The sequence below is a fragment of the Hypanus sabinus genome, unplaced genomic scaffold (genome assembly GCF_030144855.1).
Source record: "Hypanus sabinus isolate sHypSab1 unplaced genomic scaffold, sHypSab1.hap1 scaffold_1281, whole genome shotgun sequence".
Taxonomy (NCBI): domain Eukaryota; kingdom Metazoa; phylum Chordata; class Chondrichthyes; order Myliobatiformes; family Dasyatidae; genus Hypanus; species Hypanus sabinus.
Genome location: NW_026779347.1, coordinates 35,972 through 55,111, shown reverse-complemented (window position 1 = coordinate 55,111; position 19,140 = coordinate 35,972). Strand labels below are relative to the sequence as shown.

The window sequence follows — 19,140 nt, the reverse complement described above, 5'->3', positions numbered from 1 at the left end:
CGTCCAAGGTCCTTTTCACCTGTGAATAATGAAGCAAAGTATTCATTAATTACATCAGAATATTTTAAATGATCGGCTGATTGAGAAACATCTGTTGAGGATGCGGCAGTGAATTCTAACCAAACTAATGTGCGTTGCCTGGTACGCCACGGATTTGTTATGGCGTCCTCTCAGCTCCAGTGATGATTGTTGCAAATGTCGGTGATATGTACTCAATCCTTTCTTAGCAATCAGCAAACATACAATCTTGAAGCGATGAAACTGAAGTATACCCAAGTATAAGTCCAGCGAGTTTGAGATAATAATAACAACAGAGATGACTTCCGTCAGTCCCCAGCTGTGTACCGCACAGAATAAAGAACAAATGTATAACTGATTCCCTTTGCGTTTCTGATACAGGGGCTTCCACCTGAAATATTCACATACTGTATGTCTTGTTGAATAATTCCAGCATTTTGTTTTATATATGTCAAATATTCTTTTCCAAACTTGCTGTTTCGGATATATTGTGGGTCTACATTGTGCTTAACAAGGTGCCATGTAATTGTCTGATAATAGGTGATATGGTCAAAGAAATCGTGACCGAGTTTAGGTGATAATAATGGTCTTAAAGTCCTGCCAGAGAAAATGTGGTGGTTCAGGACAAGATGTTGTAATGGTATATGTGGCATTACATTGTTTGGGATGTCAGAGTGTCTCTGTATAGACTCAACCCGTGTATTGCCATAGGTGTCAATGCCAGGGGATGTTAAACTGAAAGGGTGAGAATCAGGTATGACTGAGAAATCTGTATAATTCAGTGACGAGAGGAGTAGATGTCCCTTTGGTCAGCAGAAATGATTCACCCCACACTGCTGTAACAGCTGTCCATTACTCTCCATAGCGCCACCAGTGGTAGGAGGACCAAAGCAGTGGGCGCTCTCTGCTCAATCTGGCTTGTCATTCCATTGACACATCACTGCCAGTCCAGGATACAAGACTGGTTCCTAAAAGCGAATTGCCTGCAATATAGCGAGAAGATACCCTGGAGAAACCTGGCCCAGTGTACAGTCCATGGAGGGAGTGGAAATGGACATTGTGAGACTGTGGGTGGATGGGCGCAGGTGGACCAAGCCATGTCAAGGCTTCAGTGGACAGGCCCAAGATGTTTGGAGGTGTTTGACTCTGTTTAAAAACAAAACGGGGTACTCCTTGAAATCCCAATTAATGTCTGACCCACTTTTTGTTTGTTACAGAGCATCAGAAACTGATCACACCTGTCCTCAAAATGAGTCAAGCTCCGAGCAGTGGAGGAGATCCAGTGACGTCACCATTGGGAAAGGACACGGGCATGTTGTCGAATTATTTTAATTTATAAATACTCTGCTGAGTCTGCGTCTGGGTTTAATTCATACCGGCAATTCACAAAACTGAGCAGAGAGATGGGAGAGAAGTTAACATCTCCGGGGGGAATCACAGACACATGTGGAAGGAGTACAGTTACCGTCAGCTCCTGCTCCTCTAGCAGATTGTGATGCCCATTAAAATAGCGGGTTACTCCAGAAGACAAGACATTCTGCAGATGCTGAAAGATTTGGGCAATGAGAAGACGCATAATATATTCGCAAAACTCAGCAGGTCAGGCAGCATCCGTGGAGAAGAATAAACATTTGAAGTTTTGGATTAGGACCGCAAGGAATAGAAAGTAATGTGGCAATACCTAGAATTTCTGTCCCCTTATTTCCAGTCCGATGAAAAGCCTTGGCCTGCAATTTTGACCGTTTATTCTCCACCATAGATGCTGCATGACATGCTGAGTACCTCCAGCATTTTGTGAGTTTCTCTAGAGATTTTCCAAGGAAGGGCTTGACCAGGCAGGCAGACAGTAACCCAGAGCAAAGCGGTGGTGATGGGCAGTACCAGGAGAGTGATGGTGATGGTTTACTATATTCTCAGGAATAAGCAGATTACTTTCCAAACAGAGCGGTATATTCCCGGGGACACGAAAGAGCAGCTTCAACACATGGAACTATACCCTCTCCTACGCCCCTGGCACTACCACAAGCCCATTCCTCCTACCACCTCCCCACCTGCATATGCATATTTTGGACTGAGTTTGGTGGTCTTTAGTTTCCAGAGAGAAAGTTACTGCCCAATATGGCGTCAGTAATTTATTTAATTTCCCCATTGTGCTTCACAGTCTCGAGCTCAGTGATCACCGATCTCCTGGCAAGCTGGGACGATTTCCAGCTGCTGCAGTTGACGGACTTCTACCGGGACAGGCTGGAACTGGCGATGGAAGGAGGGGTGCACGGAGTGAGCCTGGCGTTAACGGCCGAGAATCAGTTCAGTGGAGAGGAACATCGGGTGAGTGGGAGGGAGAATGTGTTTGAATTTTCACACATCACAGGACTGATGGTGTTGGAGCTCTGACTCATCGGATATTAAATTAGACAAAAGAACAACTGGGAAACAAATACTGTACATACAATCGCACACATGTGAATCTGAACCAGTGATCGAAAGGGGTGAAGAGACCCCGTGGACTGCTGGGTAGCTGCTCAGTGTTCAGAGTGGGTTGAGCAAGTAACAGTTGTGTGTGCTTACAGTATGAAATGGAAGTATGACGGGAGGTTTCGGTTTGGGAATAACATGCAGCATGGCGGCAGGATGTCAGTGAGAACCAGGGCATCACCTGTGGGTGCCAGAGGAGCTCGAGTGTGCCCTGTTCTGGGTGGAGATGATTGTGTTACGATCTGCAACTCCAAACTGTGTGGATCGGGGTATACTGAACTGTTGTAATGTGTAATCACTGAATAACCCTCCACTGGAAAAGGCAAAGGAAAGGTATCAAGTGTCAGCCAGTAATCCGCTATCACTGGCAGATTGAGGAGATGAATCATATCACCTTTTGTGCAACTTCCCTGCGATTGTCCACTCCGTTTTAAAAACCCTCCTGTTTTATTTCTTCATCTGTGATCGTTATTTTATGATTTCTGTTTTACACCGTCAAATCCAGTGAGGAATTATTTATGGATTTGGAGCCACGTCAATGAAGCGGTCACAGACCAGCCAGGATCTCATTGACTGGTGGACCAGGTTCACGGTGAATGTCCCTCCCTGTGCTCTGTACTCAGAATGTACAGTCCATGTCCAGACAGGTTCAGCACCCGTCCGGGTGACTGCTCAGTGTGATCCCGTTACACAGCACATCATTTACTTCTCATTCTCTGTGTGAATCTGTCAGTCCCCAATATGTTCACCGTTACTCTTCACAGAAAATCTCTGATCTCGCTGATAAGGGAGAGCGGGCGGACAGTTCTAAACTCCTCATGAGCCTGGTGATGGAGAAAGGCTCCCGTGCCCAGAGGGTGATGTGGAAAACCTTTGTGAAAATGCGGATTGGTGTCCCAAATTTGGACAAAATACTGAAGGAAATGCAGATATATGGTGAGATAATATCAGACATTAATTTAAATTTGGATCGCATCACATCTCACTTTACAATTTTACGAAAATGATTTCCTCAATTTGTTTAAATTTAATCAGGTTGTGATCCCTCCCATCGACCAAATCCCGGTCAACTTTTACAAGAGGTTCTCAGTGAGCTGAAAGGTAAGTGAATGTGCTTTGAACATTGAAGATTATAACACTGGAATAAGCCATAAGGCAAATAATATTGTGCCGAAAGAGCTAAGATGTAAATCAAACATATCAATCACTAACCTATCCCTCCTACACCATGTCCCTATGCCTCCATCCTTCTTACATCCATGTGCCTGTCCAAACGTCTCTTAAAAGCTTTTAATAATTTGCCTCTATCATCTTACCGGGCAATGTGTTCCAGGCAACCACGACTCTCTGATTATCCCTGACATCCCCATTCATTCTGCACACTCTCAACTTCAATGTATTCCCTCTGGTATCAGACATTTCAACCGCGACAAACCAATTCTCTCTGTCTACTCTATCTATGCCTCCCATAATGTTGTCTACCTGTGTCAGAGCTTCCCTCAGCCCCTGATGATCCAGGGAATACAAACTAATTTTATCCTGCCTCTCATGATAGCACATGCCCTCTGAACCAGGCAGTATCCTGGTAAACCTCTTCTGCTCCCTCTCTAAAGCCTCACAATCCCTCCGGTAGTGGGGTGATCAGAGCGTTACGCACTGGTCCAGACAGGGCCGAAGCAGAGTTCATCAAGTTGAAACTTGACCTCTGTCTCCACCAGCGGCTGTAATTTGGGCAGGGCCTCTAAGTTGTTCCGCCATGCGGAGCTGACCATGTAAATGTTGGCACTGTGACAGGGAGCACAGAGAGACACAAGGAAATGTGTTTGGTAGAGGGAGAGTTTTTAAAGGACATTTGAGCAAAGGGACAGAGATCTGCCGAGTTTGAGGAAAGTGGTCAGACCGCTCTGGGGCCTGCAAATACAGATCTCTCCACCGGAGAGTGGAGAAGGGGGTGATCTGGAGAAAGGAAAAAAACATAAACAACTTATATTTCCTCACACCAAAAAGTCAAAACCTTCCCTTGTCAGCCAGTGACCCCTCCTGAACAGCCTCACCCTTAACCAGTTTCTAAAATCCCCCGGTTCCTGCAGATTATCGTTTCTTAGAGTTGGGCGTCACTGAAGTTCCAGTCACAGAATAGTAACAATAGCATCACTTTAATTAGAAAACCGGGTAACATCCCAACTGGTCTGTTCAACCACAGAGTAGCATATGAACACACTGTGTTCACATATACACTCCCTAGTACAATCACTGCTACAGTATTACAGAGGGTGAGACTGGGGGACATATTCCTCAGCTCAGTCCACAGAAGCTGAAATTCCTGTCTGCCGGTGTTGTGTGATGGACACTGTGGGAGGGTGAGAGATGGGAATTAGGACAGGGAAACCCAGGGTTGTGGGATCGCGGCAAGAAAATTGCAAAGGACTGAAAATATCTATAAATAGTATTGCAATTAGTTATATTGTGACCATCTGGATTGGAAACTTCACTACATCCATAAGCCCGTCTTGTCTGTGAAAACGGAGCCCGGGGCAGTGCATGGGCTCAGAGATTGTGAGGCTTCATCACTGCAGACTGAGTTAGATCACCCAACTGCACATTTAACAGAGGAAAGAGCGTAGGAAAGACAAATATCACAAAACATATTAATATTGCATCAGCTCATGTTTTATCTGATTATTAGAAACTTTTAATAGAAATATAAGGAATCCTGGTCAGAACCCTGGTTCAGTCTCTCTCATTTACACGAACAAATCGCAAAGACGATAATTTAAATATGGGTCCATTGATAGAAGCTTACAAACTACTCAAGTCCCTGTCACCACTGTTAATGCTGTTCCAGTTCAGTTCCGGTCAATGAAACCCCTCAGTTTCCCTGCACCATGGATTTGGTAAATTGCTGCAAGCCTGTTCTTCACTTTTCCTCATGTTGTTTGCCGAGAGAGCAGACACAACTGTGATATATGGACTGTTCCAGAGAGATGTTGAATATATCTGTCAGCAACTCAGTTAGCTGGGCTGCCCAGTCTTTCAGAACCCCACCTGGTATATTATCGGGCCCGGCAGATCTGGATGGGTTGACTCTGGCCAGGGTCGTCCTCACCTCAGCTTCAGCCAGACAGAGGATCTACTGATTATTGAAGAACATAATTTCTGCCACTGTCACATTCTCTAAAGTAAGTATGTCCACAATCACTGTTTTACTACGCTCCCCATCACAGCCGAATACATTGATTGGAGACCCCACACATACACAGGGTCAGGAGCCCACAGAGGGTCCTGACACACTGTGAGACCCCACACACCTCTGTTATGGTCCTGACAGACTGTGAGATCAGTTTTATTAGGGAGATGAATGTAAATGAACCCCTAGGAGGAAGCTAGGGACTGCATAAATGAAAAGGAAATGCAATATAATGTAGCGAAAGTGAGTGGGAAGTTAGTTGATTGGGAAACTTTTAAAATCTATCAAAAGGCAACAAAAAACATGAAGAAAGCGAAAGAATTGAAATTATCGGCAAACACACAGAAAATGATGGAGAAACTCAACAGACCAGACAGCATCTATGGAGAAAATGCAGTCAACGTTTCGGCCTGAGAAAATCCGGTGGGACTGGAGATAAAACGCTGAGGAGTCGGTTTGAAAGGTGGAGGGCGGGGGTGGGAGGGGAGAGAGAAACGCCAGGTGGTAGGTGAAACTTTGAAGGGGAGGGATGAGCGAAGAGCTGGGAGGTTGTTTAATGAAAGAGACAGAAGGCCATGGAGAAAAGGAAAAAAAAGGGGGTGGGGAGAACACCAGAGGGAGGGGTAGATGATCTCGGTGTGGCCTCTTGTACATCGGTGAGACACGACGTAGACTGGGAGACCGAGCATCTACGCTGTGTCCGCCAGAACAAGCGGGATCTCTAGAGGCCACCCATTTTATTTCCACTTCCCATTCCCATTCCAATATATCAATCAATGGCCTCTTCCAATCTCGGGATAAGGTCACACTCAGGTTGGAGGAACACCACCTTATGTTCCGTTTGGGTAGCCTCCAACCTGATGGCATGAATATCGATTTCTCAATCTTCCAGTGAAGCTTCCGCTCCCCCTTCACCGTTCCCCATGCCCTCGTACTTCTCTCGTGTTATCTCCTTGCCACCTTCCTCTGGTGCACCCATTATCTTTCTTCCAGGGCCTTCAGTCTCTATCAAGAATCAACTTCCTAGCGCTTTGCTTCATCCCTTCCCATCCAAGTTTCACCTATCGCCTGACATTTCTCTCCTCCCCCCACCCCAGGTTTCAAATCTTCTCCTCAGCCTTTTACCTCCAGTCCCACTGACGGATCTCGGCCCAAAACGTCAACTGTCCCATAGATGCTGCCTGGCCTGCTGAGTTCCTCCAACAGTTTGTGTGTGTTGCTTGGATTTCCAGCATCTGCAGATTTTCTCTTGTTTGTGAAACTATAGGCCAGTTAGCCTAACCTAAGTGACTGGGAAACTGTTGGAGTCTATAAATTATTTTAAATTACTGGGATTGCACATACGGATTGCTATGTTTACTCTGATTGCAAATTTAGATGGAGACGTAACGTAACGATTTTTACTCCTCATGTATGTGAAGGATGTAAGAAATAAAGTCAATTCCATTCAATTATTAATGTTCAGGTTTCGAGGTATTTAGAGCCTAATGATAAAATAAGTCAAAATCAACATAGATTATATGAAGGCAAAACTTGTTTTACGAATTTGCTAGAGTTCATTGAATAAATACGAAGCAGGGTGTACAAAGGAGAGGCAGAGGATGTCATTTACTTAGATTTCAGAAGGCGTTTGATATGTTGCCATACATGAGGCTGCTTAACAAGATAAACTCCAACGGCGTTACAGGAAAGATACTGGCATGGACAGCGGAATGGCCGACAGGCAGGGGGCAGCAAGTGGGAGTAAAAGGAATCTTTTCTGGTTGGCTGCCGGCTTTCCTCAGGGGTCAGTATTGGGTCCGCTACTTTTCAGATGGTTTGTTAATGATTTAGATCATGGAACTGATGGTTTTGTGGCAAAGGTTACAGATCATACGAAGATAGGTGGAGGGATCGGTAGTTCTGAGGGAGCAATGCGATTGCAGCAAGACTTAGACAAATTAGAAGAATGGACAAAACCTGGCAGATGGACTACATTGTTGGAAAGCATATGATAATGCATTTTGGTAAAAGGAACGATACTACAGACTGTAATCTAAATGGGTTGAATGTTTAAACATCCGAGTTTAATGTGGCATTATGCTGGCATCAATGTTGTGGGCCGAAGGGCCTATTCCTGTGCTGTTCTATGTTCTACGCAGGACTTGTGACAGTTGAAATCCTGAACCACCTGCTACCGAAGTTCCTCTGTCTCTGCTCTCTTCTACACCACCCGACCTGTAATCGGCATGGTTTTCAAACTTGTATTTCAAGTCACAGACCGGTAGCATCTCCCCTTTCTCCCCTTTCCACAGACGTTGTCTGATCTGTACTCACATCTACACTCCCGTCCTTCTACAGCTGTGCTGCAGAGGACAGGCCAACATGCTGCATATCTGTGGCGGACTGAAAGGCCCTACAACGGGTTGTCAAAACTGCCCAGTGCATCACCGGCACCCCCAGCCTACCTTCTATCAGGGACGTACATACAGAAAGGCTCCGGAAAAGGGCCAGCAGCATCAGGAGGGTTACCACCTATCCTGGTATGGGCTGTTTGCCCCTCTCCGGTGAGGGGGCAGACTACATAGCATGCACAGAAGGGCAACCAGACTCAAATTCAGTAACTTTTCCCAAGCAGTAAGACTGATCAACACCTCCAATTGTCAAAGGCGGATTGACCCGATGCAATAACGCAAGGTACCACGAATTCAATAAAACCATAATATGGGGGGAGTTACAGATGTTCTCCCAAAGAGACAGTGCCCTCCCCCGAACACAATTCCACACAATTTATAACAGCAATCATTACAAGAAATATTATAATTACGTGAGTTAATACAGTTTTAGAATAATTTCAATCACATGCTAAGATACAATTAATGTAAAATCATTATTGGTTAGTTATAATTATTCCTGCCAAGGCCAGCCTGGATGCAGCCAAACTTGCTCATATTGGTACCTCCCCCTGACATTTCCCCCTGCTCTCGAACATGATGTCCCATATTTAGTTATGCCTTAAGATGTCCATTCAATCATACCATACCCATATTTAGTTATGCTAAGCACTTTTACCGAACATGCCTAGTGCGTCACCTGTTGCCGGGTGGAGTTCCTTTCTGACTGCTCAGTAACATAAGGTACCTGTAAGACTATTGTTCATAAGCTAATCATACCCCTTAATCCATTCCCCCATCTACCTATCCTTCTACCTAAGTTTACATTTCCCTTCATCACACAGACTAAGCCTCCCCTCCATAACTGACAACCTGCACTCCACCACCACCACCTGAGTTCAGAGTGTCTCCTGTACCGTATATATTTATATTTATTGTGTTTTCCATTGTGTTCTTTATCTGAGTTTCCTGTGCTACATCAGATCCAAAATAACAATTATTTCCTTCCCCTTTTCACTTGTGTATCTTCAATCTTGAATCTTTTGAGTATTTGCAACATGGACACTTTCGGAGACACCAGACTGCAGATCTGCGTCTCGAACCATTTTCTGGAGGAACTCAGTAAGCTGAGCAGCTTCTGTGATGATAGTGGGTTGGGGGGGGAGGATTGTCTGCATTCTCTGTCAAGATGCTGACTATCTCAATCCCCTGAGCAAGACAGTGACATTTTCTCCCCCAACAACTCCCACCCACAGTGCAGGAGCTAATCAACAAATATACTTTGTGCTTTGAATCAGTGACGGTATGAGGGGGAGCTGTGGTTACCAGGCCTGTTCCTTTGACGGAATGCCCACAACCCTTTTCTCCATCTCCATATCAAACATCGGGCTTTCAAAGTTCCTCCACAGGAACGAAGATAGCTCTGGGTTATCGTTGTTTTCCAGTACAGGACAGTCGGGGGTCAGTAAACTACCAGGGCAATACGCATCTTCACACCACAATTAATCTGGAAATGTGATGATCCGGTGTTTATCTGGACCAGGCCTCTCTATCCAGTAAGGAGTCTGTTAATTGAATTTACTGTACGAGCCTCCATTGATGAATCCAATTAATGAAATAGCTTTGAACTAATTCTTGAGTACTTAAATACTGAGTTCTGAATTGAGGCATCTAAAAGTTAGTCCACTCTCAGTTCCCATTGAAGATGTTCAACAGAAACACAAGGAGACTCTGCGGGCAAAAACTGAAACACTGAGAGTGAACACAATCCTGATGAGGGAGAAGGTGAAGGTTTTCCAACTGGTTGATCGATACGCTGAGCTCACGATCATTTCTACTGTTCGAGATCGGACACTGGTGGAACATGAGCTGCTGGCAAGAGGCAGAGACCACGAGGAGTGGAGAGAGAAATATCTCCGTGGAGAGCTGGAAAAATTCGGGACTGAAACATTGTTCCAGAGCAGTAACTCCAAATCTGGGAGCTCGGCAGCAGTGGCTGGAGCCCCGGGGATCGGGAAAACAACGATGGTACAAAAGATTGTTTACGACTGGGCCACAGGGAAAATATACCAACAATTCCAGTTTGTGTTCAGTTTCAAATTCCGGGATTTAAACTCCATTAACCGTCAAACAAGCCTGATGGAACTGATTCTGGATCAGTATCCTTACTTTGGGAATATCCTGAGAGAGGTCTGGAAGAACCCAAAGAGATTGCTGTTTATATTTGATGGTTTGGATGAATTCAAGCACAGAATCGATTTTGCTGACAGTCAGAGAGACACAGAACGCAAGCACCAGTGCCCAGATCCCAAGTGCTGGTGTGAAGTGTCTGACATTGTGTACAGTTTAATCCAGGGCAAGCTGCTCCCAGGGTGTTCAGTGCTGGTGACCACCCGCCCCACTGCGTTAGATTTATTGAAAAAGGGTGAGATCAGTGTCTGGGCTGAAATCCTGGGATTTGTTGGTGAGGAACGGAAGCAATATTTCATCAGGCATTTTGAAGATCAGACGGTGGCTGCAGCTGTTTTCAAATACATGCAGGAGAACGAGATCCTGTACACCATGAGCTACAACCCCTCCTACTGCTGGATCCTCGCTCTGGCATTGAGCCCCTTCTTCACACAAAATATCAGGGACCCGCAGAAAGTTCCCAAGACCATCACCCAACTGTACTCCTACTATATTTACAACATCCTGAAAAACCACGGCCGAGAGATCGAGAACCCCCGTGAAGTGTTACTCAGGGTTGGTCAGATGGCCTTCAGAGGAGTGTCCGAGAAGAAGATTGTGTTTACAGATGGAGATTTGATCAAGTACAATCTGCAGCCTTCCCAGATCCTGTCCGGGTTCTTGATGGAGCTTTTGGAGAGGGAGGATTCTGGCCGGTGCGTGGTGTACACATTCCCACACCTCACCATCCAAGAGTTTATAGCTGCAGTTGCACAATTCCTGACTATACATCCCGGGGATATCCTGAAATTTCTCACTGAAGCCCACAAGACGACAGATGGGCGATTTGAGGCATTTCTCCGTTTTATTGCTGGTCTCTCCTCCCCACTGACAGCTCGGGGCCTGGAGGAGTTTCTGGGTCCATTTCCTCATCAAACAACCTGCCGGGTGATTGACTGGGTGAGGGAGGAGGTTAAACGCCAGAGTGGTAACACGAGGAGCGAAGCTGGTAAAAGGAGCCTCCTGAACACATTACACTACCTGTTTGAGTCTCAAAATTGTGGGCTGGCTCAGGCCACAATGGGATCTGTGGAAACACTTTCATTCAGTCGAATGTTACTGACCCCGATTGACTGCGCGGTCCTGTCTCATGCCATCGGAATCTGTGATACAATAAAACATCTCGACCTTTTGGACTGCCACATTCAGTGTGAAGGAATCCAGCGGCTGGGGCCCGGGCTGCACAAGTGCCAGGAGTTGAGGTAACTTCATTTGTCTCTCACTCTGTACTGTGATACTGTTCCAATTCAATGTTATTTCAATGTTAAGGAATTTGGATGTAACTGTAGTGAATCAGATAGTAAAGAACTCTGTCAAATGAGCAGGGGATCTGTCAGTAATTCCCCAAAGTCAGGAAGGTTCTGTGGTTTCTTTGTGAGGGGATGTTAGACTTCATCAGATCAGTGAACAATGGCCATTAGTTTAATGGTCGTAAATGACAGGGATGGCAGTGTTTTTGCTGCCTGTGACACGTCCATTGACAATGCCCATGTCACTGTTTCTGACACCCAGGCCAACACTGATTGCAGCAGGTGGTTTGGAGATTTACACCCACTTCCCCTGAAGGTCAGTGTGCTGACCCAGTGAAAGCTATTGTCTCCCCCTTCCCATGTGTGACTGTCACCATAACTCCACCTGCGTCATTTTGCTCTTTACCACCATATACCCAGACTTCACGTGGCCATCTCCTCTCCGATTGTGGGCCTCAGTTCAGGACAACCTTTCCCGCGCAATATATGTCCAGATCACCTCCCTAGTGGGACAGATACTTCATTGATCTAAAAGGGAATTACAGTGTTACACTGGCATTAGAAGTGCACAAACATGTAAGTATACAAATATGAGAAGAGAAGCTGAAAAGAATAAAAATTAAGCAACTGAAACAGTCTAACAGGAGAGAGTAATCACATCCCCGGCTACAGATTGACTTATTATAGAGTCTAATGACCGAGGGTAAAGATGACCTCATATAGCGCTTTTTGGAACAGCATAGTTGTCTTAGTCTAGTACTCAGAGTACCCCTATATTCAGCCAAGGTGACATGCAGAGATGGAGAAACATTGCCCAGAACTGCCAGGATTTTCCGAAGGGTCCTTTGTTCTACCACAGCCTCCATGTGTCTAGTGTGACTCCTATAACACTGTCAGCATTTCTGTTCAGTTTATTGATCCTGTTGGCATCACCCGTGGTGATGCCATTCTCCAGAACACCATATATAAGAGATTATACTAGTGACACCAGACTGGTAGAACATGTGAAGGAGAGGCCTGCATGCGAAAAATGAACGCTATCTCCTCAGGAAGTCGAGGCAACTCTTTCTTTTCTTGTACCCAGCCATGTGTTGGCTCTCCACTCGAGTCTGTCATCCAGGCTCTTGTCCTCACCACATCCACGTTCTCACCATCAGTAGTAACAGGGAGCCGTGAAGGTCTGGTCTTCCTATGGTATGTCAACATCTCCTTTGTCTTACTGAGTTGAACTGCAGATCATCTTTTCTGATTACTGTCCTCCTAAGGGATCTCCCTACTCCATCTCCCATCCTCCTGTGGGATATCACTTCCCTCGTCACGTTCTTCCTGTTAGGATCTCTCTTCCCCATCCGCCTTACTTCTGTGTGATCTATTTCTCTACCTCTTCTTCCTGTTGGGATCTCTCAGCCTCATCCCCCATTCCTTTTAAGAGATCTCCCTCCCCATCCCACTTCCTCCTGAGAGATATGTCTCCCCATCCCCTTTTCCTCCTGAGGGATCTCCCTCCAAATACCCCTTTCTCCTGAGGGATCTCCCTCCCGATCCTCCTTCCTGCTGAGGGATTTCTTTCCCCATTCCCTTCCACCTCTGGGATCTCTCTCCCTCACCCCTTCTGCTAGAGGATTCTTCCCAATCCCCCTTCATCCTGAGTGATCTCTGTCCCAATCCCCCTTCCTCCTGAGGGATCTCACGCCCCCCAACCCCTTTTCTCCCATGGGGATCTCACTTTCCCCATACCCTTTCACTCCTGTTGAATCTCTTCCTCGATCATCCCGTTTCCTTTGTTATCTATCTGTTCCAGTGCTTTTACTCTGGTGGAGTCACTTACACCATCACCTCTGGACATTTTCCCACCCACAACTCCTTGTTGTGGGAAACAAAATGTGGTAAGTTTACAGGGACAGAACGACAGACTAAATTACTAACATTCGGTGACTAACCTGGAGCTGAGCAATTCCGATCAGTGATTATCAGAGGTTTTAATGTTTCCTCATATCTCCAAGTGATGAAAATCCCTCAGACCCACCGTTGGAATCACTTGATTCATCAAATTGTCTGTTTGAGTTTAGACTTGGGTGGAATGAACTGGGAGATTCAGGAGTGGAACTGGTGTCTGCGGCTCTGATCAACCCGGAGTGTAAAATACAGAAACTGTGGTAAGTACCAGACTGTGGGAGATTGTGTTTACCGTCACTGGGTGTCTAATACTGAACATTAATATGATCAGTTGTCAGTACCATCTCCTGTCTCTCTGTGTCCTGCCCCTCACTCTCTCTCATCTCCAGGCTAAACCACGTGGGTATCACCGATTCTGGTGCTGAGGATCTCATCTCCGCACTCAGTACAAACCGGTCACTGACAGTTCTGAACCTGAGTGGTAATGACCTGGGAGATTCAGGAGTGGAACTGGTGTCTGCGGCTCTGAGGAACCCAGAGTGTAAAACACAGAAACTGGGGTAAGTACCAGACCGTGGGAGATTGTGGTTATAGTCACAGGGTGTCTGACACTGACCATGAATGTGCTCAGTAAATGTGTTTTGATAAACACTGGGGATTTGTACCGTCTCCTTTCTCTCTGTGTCTGTCACTCTCACTCTCTCTCATCTGAAGGCTAAGGGAGGTCAGTCTCACAGATTCTGGTGCCGAGGATCTCTCCTCTTCCCTCAGTACTAACCGATCACTGACGGAACTGGACCTGAGTCGGAATGAACTGGGAGATTCTGGAGTGAAACTGGTGTCTGCGGCTCTGGGAAATGCAGAGTGTAAGATACAGAAACTGGAGTAAGTATCAGACTGGGAGGTAGTGACACCAGAGATACCACACTTCCCGGCCCCTCCCTGTTTGACCAGCTGCCTTCCAGAAAAAGGTCCAGAACACTAAAAGCCAGAATAAATAGACTGAGGAACAGCTTCTACCCCGGAGCAGTGGCCACCATCACACCACTCCCACAGAACAATGACTGAAACTGTGAGCACGCACATGCACACACAAGGACTCAAATACTTGCAATAGAGGCACTTTGGGCATTATTGTGATATTCCGGTGCTGCAGCAACTTATTTACTGCTACTTATCTAGTTAATACTGTTTTTCTATTACTGTCTTGTTTTTATCTACCGCTTTACTTAATTGCCTGAGAGGAAGCCAAACAGAGATTCATTGTATCTATGTATAATGACAATAAAGATCATTCATTCATTCATAGTCACTGGTTGCCTGACACTGAATATTAATGTGATCAGTGATTGTGTTGCTGATAAACACTAGGGATCTGTACCGTCCACTATCTCTCTACATCCTTCACCCTCACTCACTCTCATCTCCAGCCTGGACGATGTTGGTCTCGGAGACGCTGGTGCGGAATATCTCGCCTCCGCTCTCAATACAAACAGGTCACTGACGCAGCTGAACCTGAATGGAAATAAACTGGGAGATTCAGGAGTGAAACTGGTGTCTGCAGCTCTGAGGAACCCGGAATGTAAAATACAGAAACTGCAGTAAGTACCAAACTGTGGGAGATTGTGCTTACATTCTCCGGGTGTTTGACACTGAACATTAATGTGATCAGTAATAGTGTTACTGATATCGTCTCTTGTCGCTGTGTCCTTCACTCTCACTCTCTCACATCCAGGCTGTGGGGTGTTGGTCTCACAGATTCCGGTGCTGAAGATCTCGTCTCCACTCTCAGTATGAACCGGTCACTGACAGGGCTAAACCTCGGATGGAACTCACTCAAAGACCGATCTGCTCCCGCTCTCTGCCGCCTCATAGAGACCCTCCCGAATCTGGAGCGGATCGAGTGAGTGTTTGTGTTAATATTCAGTGTGGTAAAATATCTGCAGATCCGCGAGATATCTGCCGATACTTGTCTATGAGTGTTGTTGAAAAACTTTTTAAAAATTGATACATTTACGGGATGTGGAATGTGGGCGTCACCAGCTGAGCCAGGATTTATTGCTCACCCGCAGTTGCCTTTGAGAAGGTGGTGAGGACTTCTTGAAGCACTGCGGTCCCTATGGTGCGGGTATACCCACAGTAGATTAACCCCAGTCCCTGTTACTGATACTGTTTTATAAGCTGTTTATTTCGCTGATTGTTCCATCTGTTTCAGGCTGCGGTACAATCAGTTCAGTTGGAATGGAAAGGAGGAACTGAGGTCTCTGCAGGAACGCAGACCTGGACTGGACGTGATCCTGTGAACATCTGCTTGTGGGATGGGAAGATTTTACCCTCCCTTTTAATGGCAGCCCTGTAGATTTAACTCCCAATGTTTGTAATGGACCCTGTCTCCAGACAAGACCTCGGCGATGACTGAAGTGATCTGCAGACACGTAGTCCCACATTCCCTGCGGCGGCACAGCTTTCGCTGGATGTCCGGGTGCAGGTTTCGCCAGGGGGACCCTTGGGAATTACACCACGAGGGTTGGGAGTCTGGCCGATATAATACCTCGACAGTGACCCTGGATCTGCAGCAATCTCAGACGCTGCCCTGATGTGTGATTTTATAATCATCAGTTCCCCGATGCAGAATGACGGTGAGAAACGGGAGTGATTATTCAACCTGTCACTCGTTGTCACTGTTCAGTTTATTGTGAGTGACTCTCAGTAAATCGGCAGCAGCTTATTTATTCCCCCAAACCGGTAGGACACATGTTGTTTAATACATATTTGACATGATAAAATAAATTAATCTTCCTGTCTTGATGTCTGACCTGAGTTGTATTTGATGCATAGTGACCTGAGGTTACTGCTGACCCATGAACCACATTCACTGCAACAGTTGTCCTGAGCTCCTCACAGTGGCACAGCACAGTCTCACCTCCAGGCTGAGGGAGGTCAGTCTCACAGTATCGCGTCCCTCTCCCCATCTCAGAAACTCCTTTCTGAAGAGGAAGGATGAGTGTAAGCGGTTTTTAGTTTCTGTACCCCTCTCACTGGAAGTTTTACCACACGTGGTTCCTGGTCTTCATATGGCAAACAGTGAAATTTACCGGGGTGGTTCCTCATCTGTCTACACACCTGGAGTTTTACTGAGCATGTTTCCCAGCCTCTGGATTCTCCCTCCACAACGCTTGGAGTAATAACTCACAGAATCTGGAGGTGATTTATATTTATATGAAGTATATTTATTATTTCTGATAAACAGTCCTTGAATTCCAGTGGAGGCTGGTCAAGAGAGTCTTTCATTTCAGAGACCCCCGATTGAAAATGGTCTCTAGGGAGAAAACAAAGCAAGGATATAAAACGTTCACCTGGGAGGGAGTGAAAAAACTGTCTGAAGAAGGCTGCCAGGGAGAGGGTGCTGGGCTAATTGAAAATGTTGGTCATGGAAGAATCGATGGGCTGATTGACAATGGGCATCATTGCCAATCGATGACTTACAAAGTAGCCGAACAAATAGTGGATGTATTAGTGATAATTTTTCAAAACTTTAGATTCTGGATTAGTTTCTGAGAATTGGAGGGCAAACGTAACCCCACTTTTTAAGGAAGGAAGGAGAGAGAAACCCGGGAATTATAGACCGGTTAGTCTGACTTCGGTGGTGGGGAAAATGCTAGAGTCAGTTATCAAAGATGTGATAACAGCACATTTGGAAAGCGGTGAAATCATCGGGCAAAGTCAGCATGGATTTGTGAAAGGAAAATCATGTCTGACGAATCTATAGAATTTTTTGAGGATGTAACTAGTAGAGTGGATAGGGGAGAGCCAGTGGATGCTGTATATTTGTATTTTCAAAAGGCTTTTGACAAGGTCCCACACAGGAGATTAGTGTGCAAGCTTAAAGCACACCGTATTGGGTGTATGGTATTCATATGGATAGAGAATTGGTTGGCAGACAGGAAGCAAAGCGTGGGAATAAACGGAACCCTTTCAGAATGTCAAGCAGTGACTAGTGGGGTACCGCAAGGCTCAGTGCGGGGACCCCAGTTGTTTGCAATATACATTAATGATTTAGACGAGGGAATTAAATGCAGCATCTCCATGTTTGTGGATGACACAAAGCTCACACCAGCCTGCGCCGCTCTGGAGAAAACAACACAAGTTTGTCCAGCCTCTCGTTATAGTTCATGCCCTCTAATCCAGGCAGTATCCTGGTAAGCCTCTTCTGCGCCCTGTCCAAAGCCCCGATATCATTCCGAAAATGGGGGCAACAAGAACTGTATGAAACACTCCAGATGTGGTCTAACTAGTTTTATGAAACCGTGTCACGAACTGTAACGTTTTAGAAACGAACCAGCAGCAATAGAGTTCGCACCGGAGTCTGGTTTTGATGTTAAAATCACTCTCTTTATTAGTATCTACTTATAATATAGTAACTTAATGAAATAAATGAAAGTTAACAGTGTTATGTGTAGATACGTGTAAATGTATCTCACAGACTATCGAGCGTGAGGGAACAAAGCTTAGAGTCTTGAGATGGTAAAGTAGGAAAGTTCAGTAATCCACGGAATAAATGATGGGACAGAGATATTTGTAATCCAGGGTGAAACGTAGAGAAAAGGCCGTTACTTCGACATAACCGTCGACGAAGTTCTTATCCGCTGAATCAGTCCAGATACGAGTTATCAGCGAAAGTGACCTGTCACAGGAATACCGTCTTCCCGGGGTTACCACACAACATACCCAGGCGAGGGTTAATACAAGATATTCCCAAATCCACTGTTATGGATTATACGAAGTGACAGCCACACACATTCGTTGTGGTTCCGTGTACCGATGATCAACGCTCTCTTGCGGGCATAGCAGAGTTCCAAGCCTCAGCTGCGAATAACTGAAGCGATCAGCTTTTCCGGTCTCTCTCTCTCTCTAAGTCTGACTGACTGCCTGTCTGCAGATCGCTCTCTCTCTCTCTCTCTCTCATGGTTAATCCACAGTCAGCGCTGTCAGCCTGTGACTGACGTCATAGTCCCGCCTCCTCACGCCGGCGCTCTTAAAGAAACAGTCACAGTACGACCGCAGGCTCGGAACGGCTGCAACACAACTTCCCGACTTTTGAACTCAATGCTTCAACTAATAAAGACAACCACGCCATTTGCCTTCATAACCACCCGATCAATCTGTGCAGTCTCTCTCAGGGAGCGATGAACTTGGAGTCTGAAATCCCTCTGATCATCAACACTTCTGGATTTTGCATTTAACAGTGTACTGTCTCATACATTCGACCTACCGAGCTGCCGAGATGATCATCACTAATCAAATCTCACTGAGATTTCTCAGGTCCTCTTGAATTTATTGCCAAGTGCACAAGTACGGGAAGGTACAGGGACAGAGAAATACTGACTTGTGGCAGCATCACAGGCAAGTACATTCGGATAACACACGGAACAGAAATATACGATTCTCTGTCAGTAAAACTCTATAAATATGCAATATGTCATTAACAATATAAAAATACATTGTGTCATGATCAATATTAAAATGTGCATTTGTGTCAATAACAGACTTGGAAATGTTGAATTTGGTCCCTGTCTCCATTCCCCCTGTAATCCACAGCCAGCTCCTTTGTTTTTGTCACAATGAGGGAGAGGTTGTTTTCTTGACACCACTGTGTCGGGGTGATGTCTTCTTCTCTATACGCTGCCTCGTTATTTGGATTCAATGTAGTGCA

The 19,140-nt window shown here is 45.7% G+C and overlaps 1 protein-coding gene across 3 annotated transcripts; it reads left to right on the top strand.

The window, feature by feature from the left end:
• Positions 1–1,574: 1,574 nt before the first annotated feature.
• LOC132386732 (NACHT, LRR and PYD domains-containing protein 3-like) lies at positions 1,575–16,336 on the top strand. Of its 3 annotated transcripts, none has more exons than XM_059959083.1 (10): positions 1,575–2,346; positions 3,258–3,429; positions 3,529–3,594; positions 9,758–11,483; positions 13,535–13,687; positions 13,817–13,987; positions 14,199–14,312; positions 14,858–15,028; positions 15,163–15,330; positions 15,643–16,336. In XM_059959083.1, the coding sequence occupies exons 1-10, from the start codon at positions 2,137–2,139 to the stop codon at positions 15,728–15,730; spliced, it is 3,039 nt and encodes a 1,012-aa protein (XP_059815066.1). In that variant the 5' UTR covers positions 1,575–2,136; the 3' UTR covers positions 15,731–16,336. The 3 variants fall into 3 exon arrangements, with proteins under 3 accessions (XP_059815066.1, XP_059815067.1, XP_059815069.1); XM_059959084.1 differs by having other exon boundaries at positions 1,576–2,346; positions 13,601–13,687; positions 14,142–14,312; positions 15,643–16,335; XM_059959086.1 differs by lacking the exon at positions 13,535–13,687 and having other exon boundaries at positions 1,577–2,346; positions 14,142–14,312; positions 15,643–16,335.
• Positions 16,337–19,140: the final 2,804 nt, after the last annotated feature.

Bases quoted from the DNA above. Each gene is read 5' to 3' on its own strand.
- LOC132386732 (XM_059959083.1), top strand. From the start codon at position 2,137: ATGGCGTCAGTAATTTATTTAATTTCCCCATTGTGCTTCACAGTCTCG. The intron at 13,688-13,816 runs GTAAGTACCAGA...TCTCATCTCCAG, and splicing joins TGTAAAATACAGAAACTGTG to GCTAAACCACGTGGGTATCA. The intron at 15,331-15,642 runs GTGAGTGTTTGT...CATCTGTTTCAG, and splicing joins CCGAATCTGGAGCGGATCGA to GCTGCGGTACAATCAGTTCA.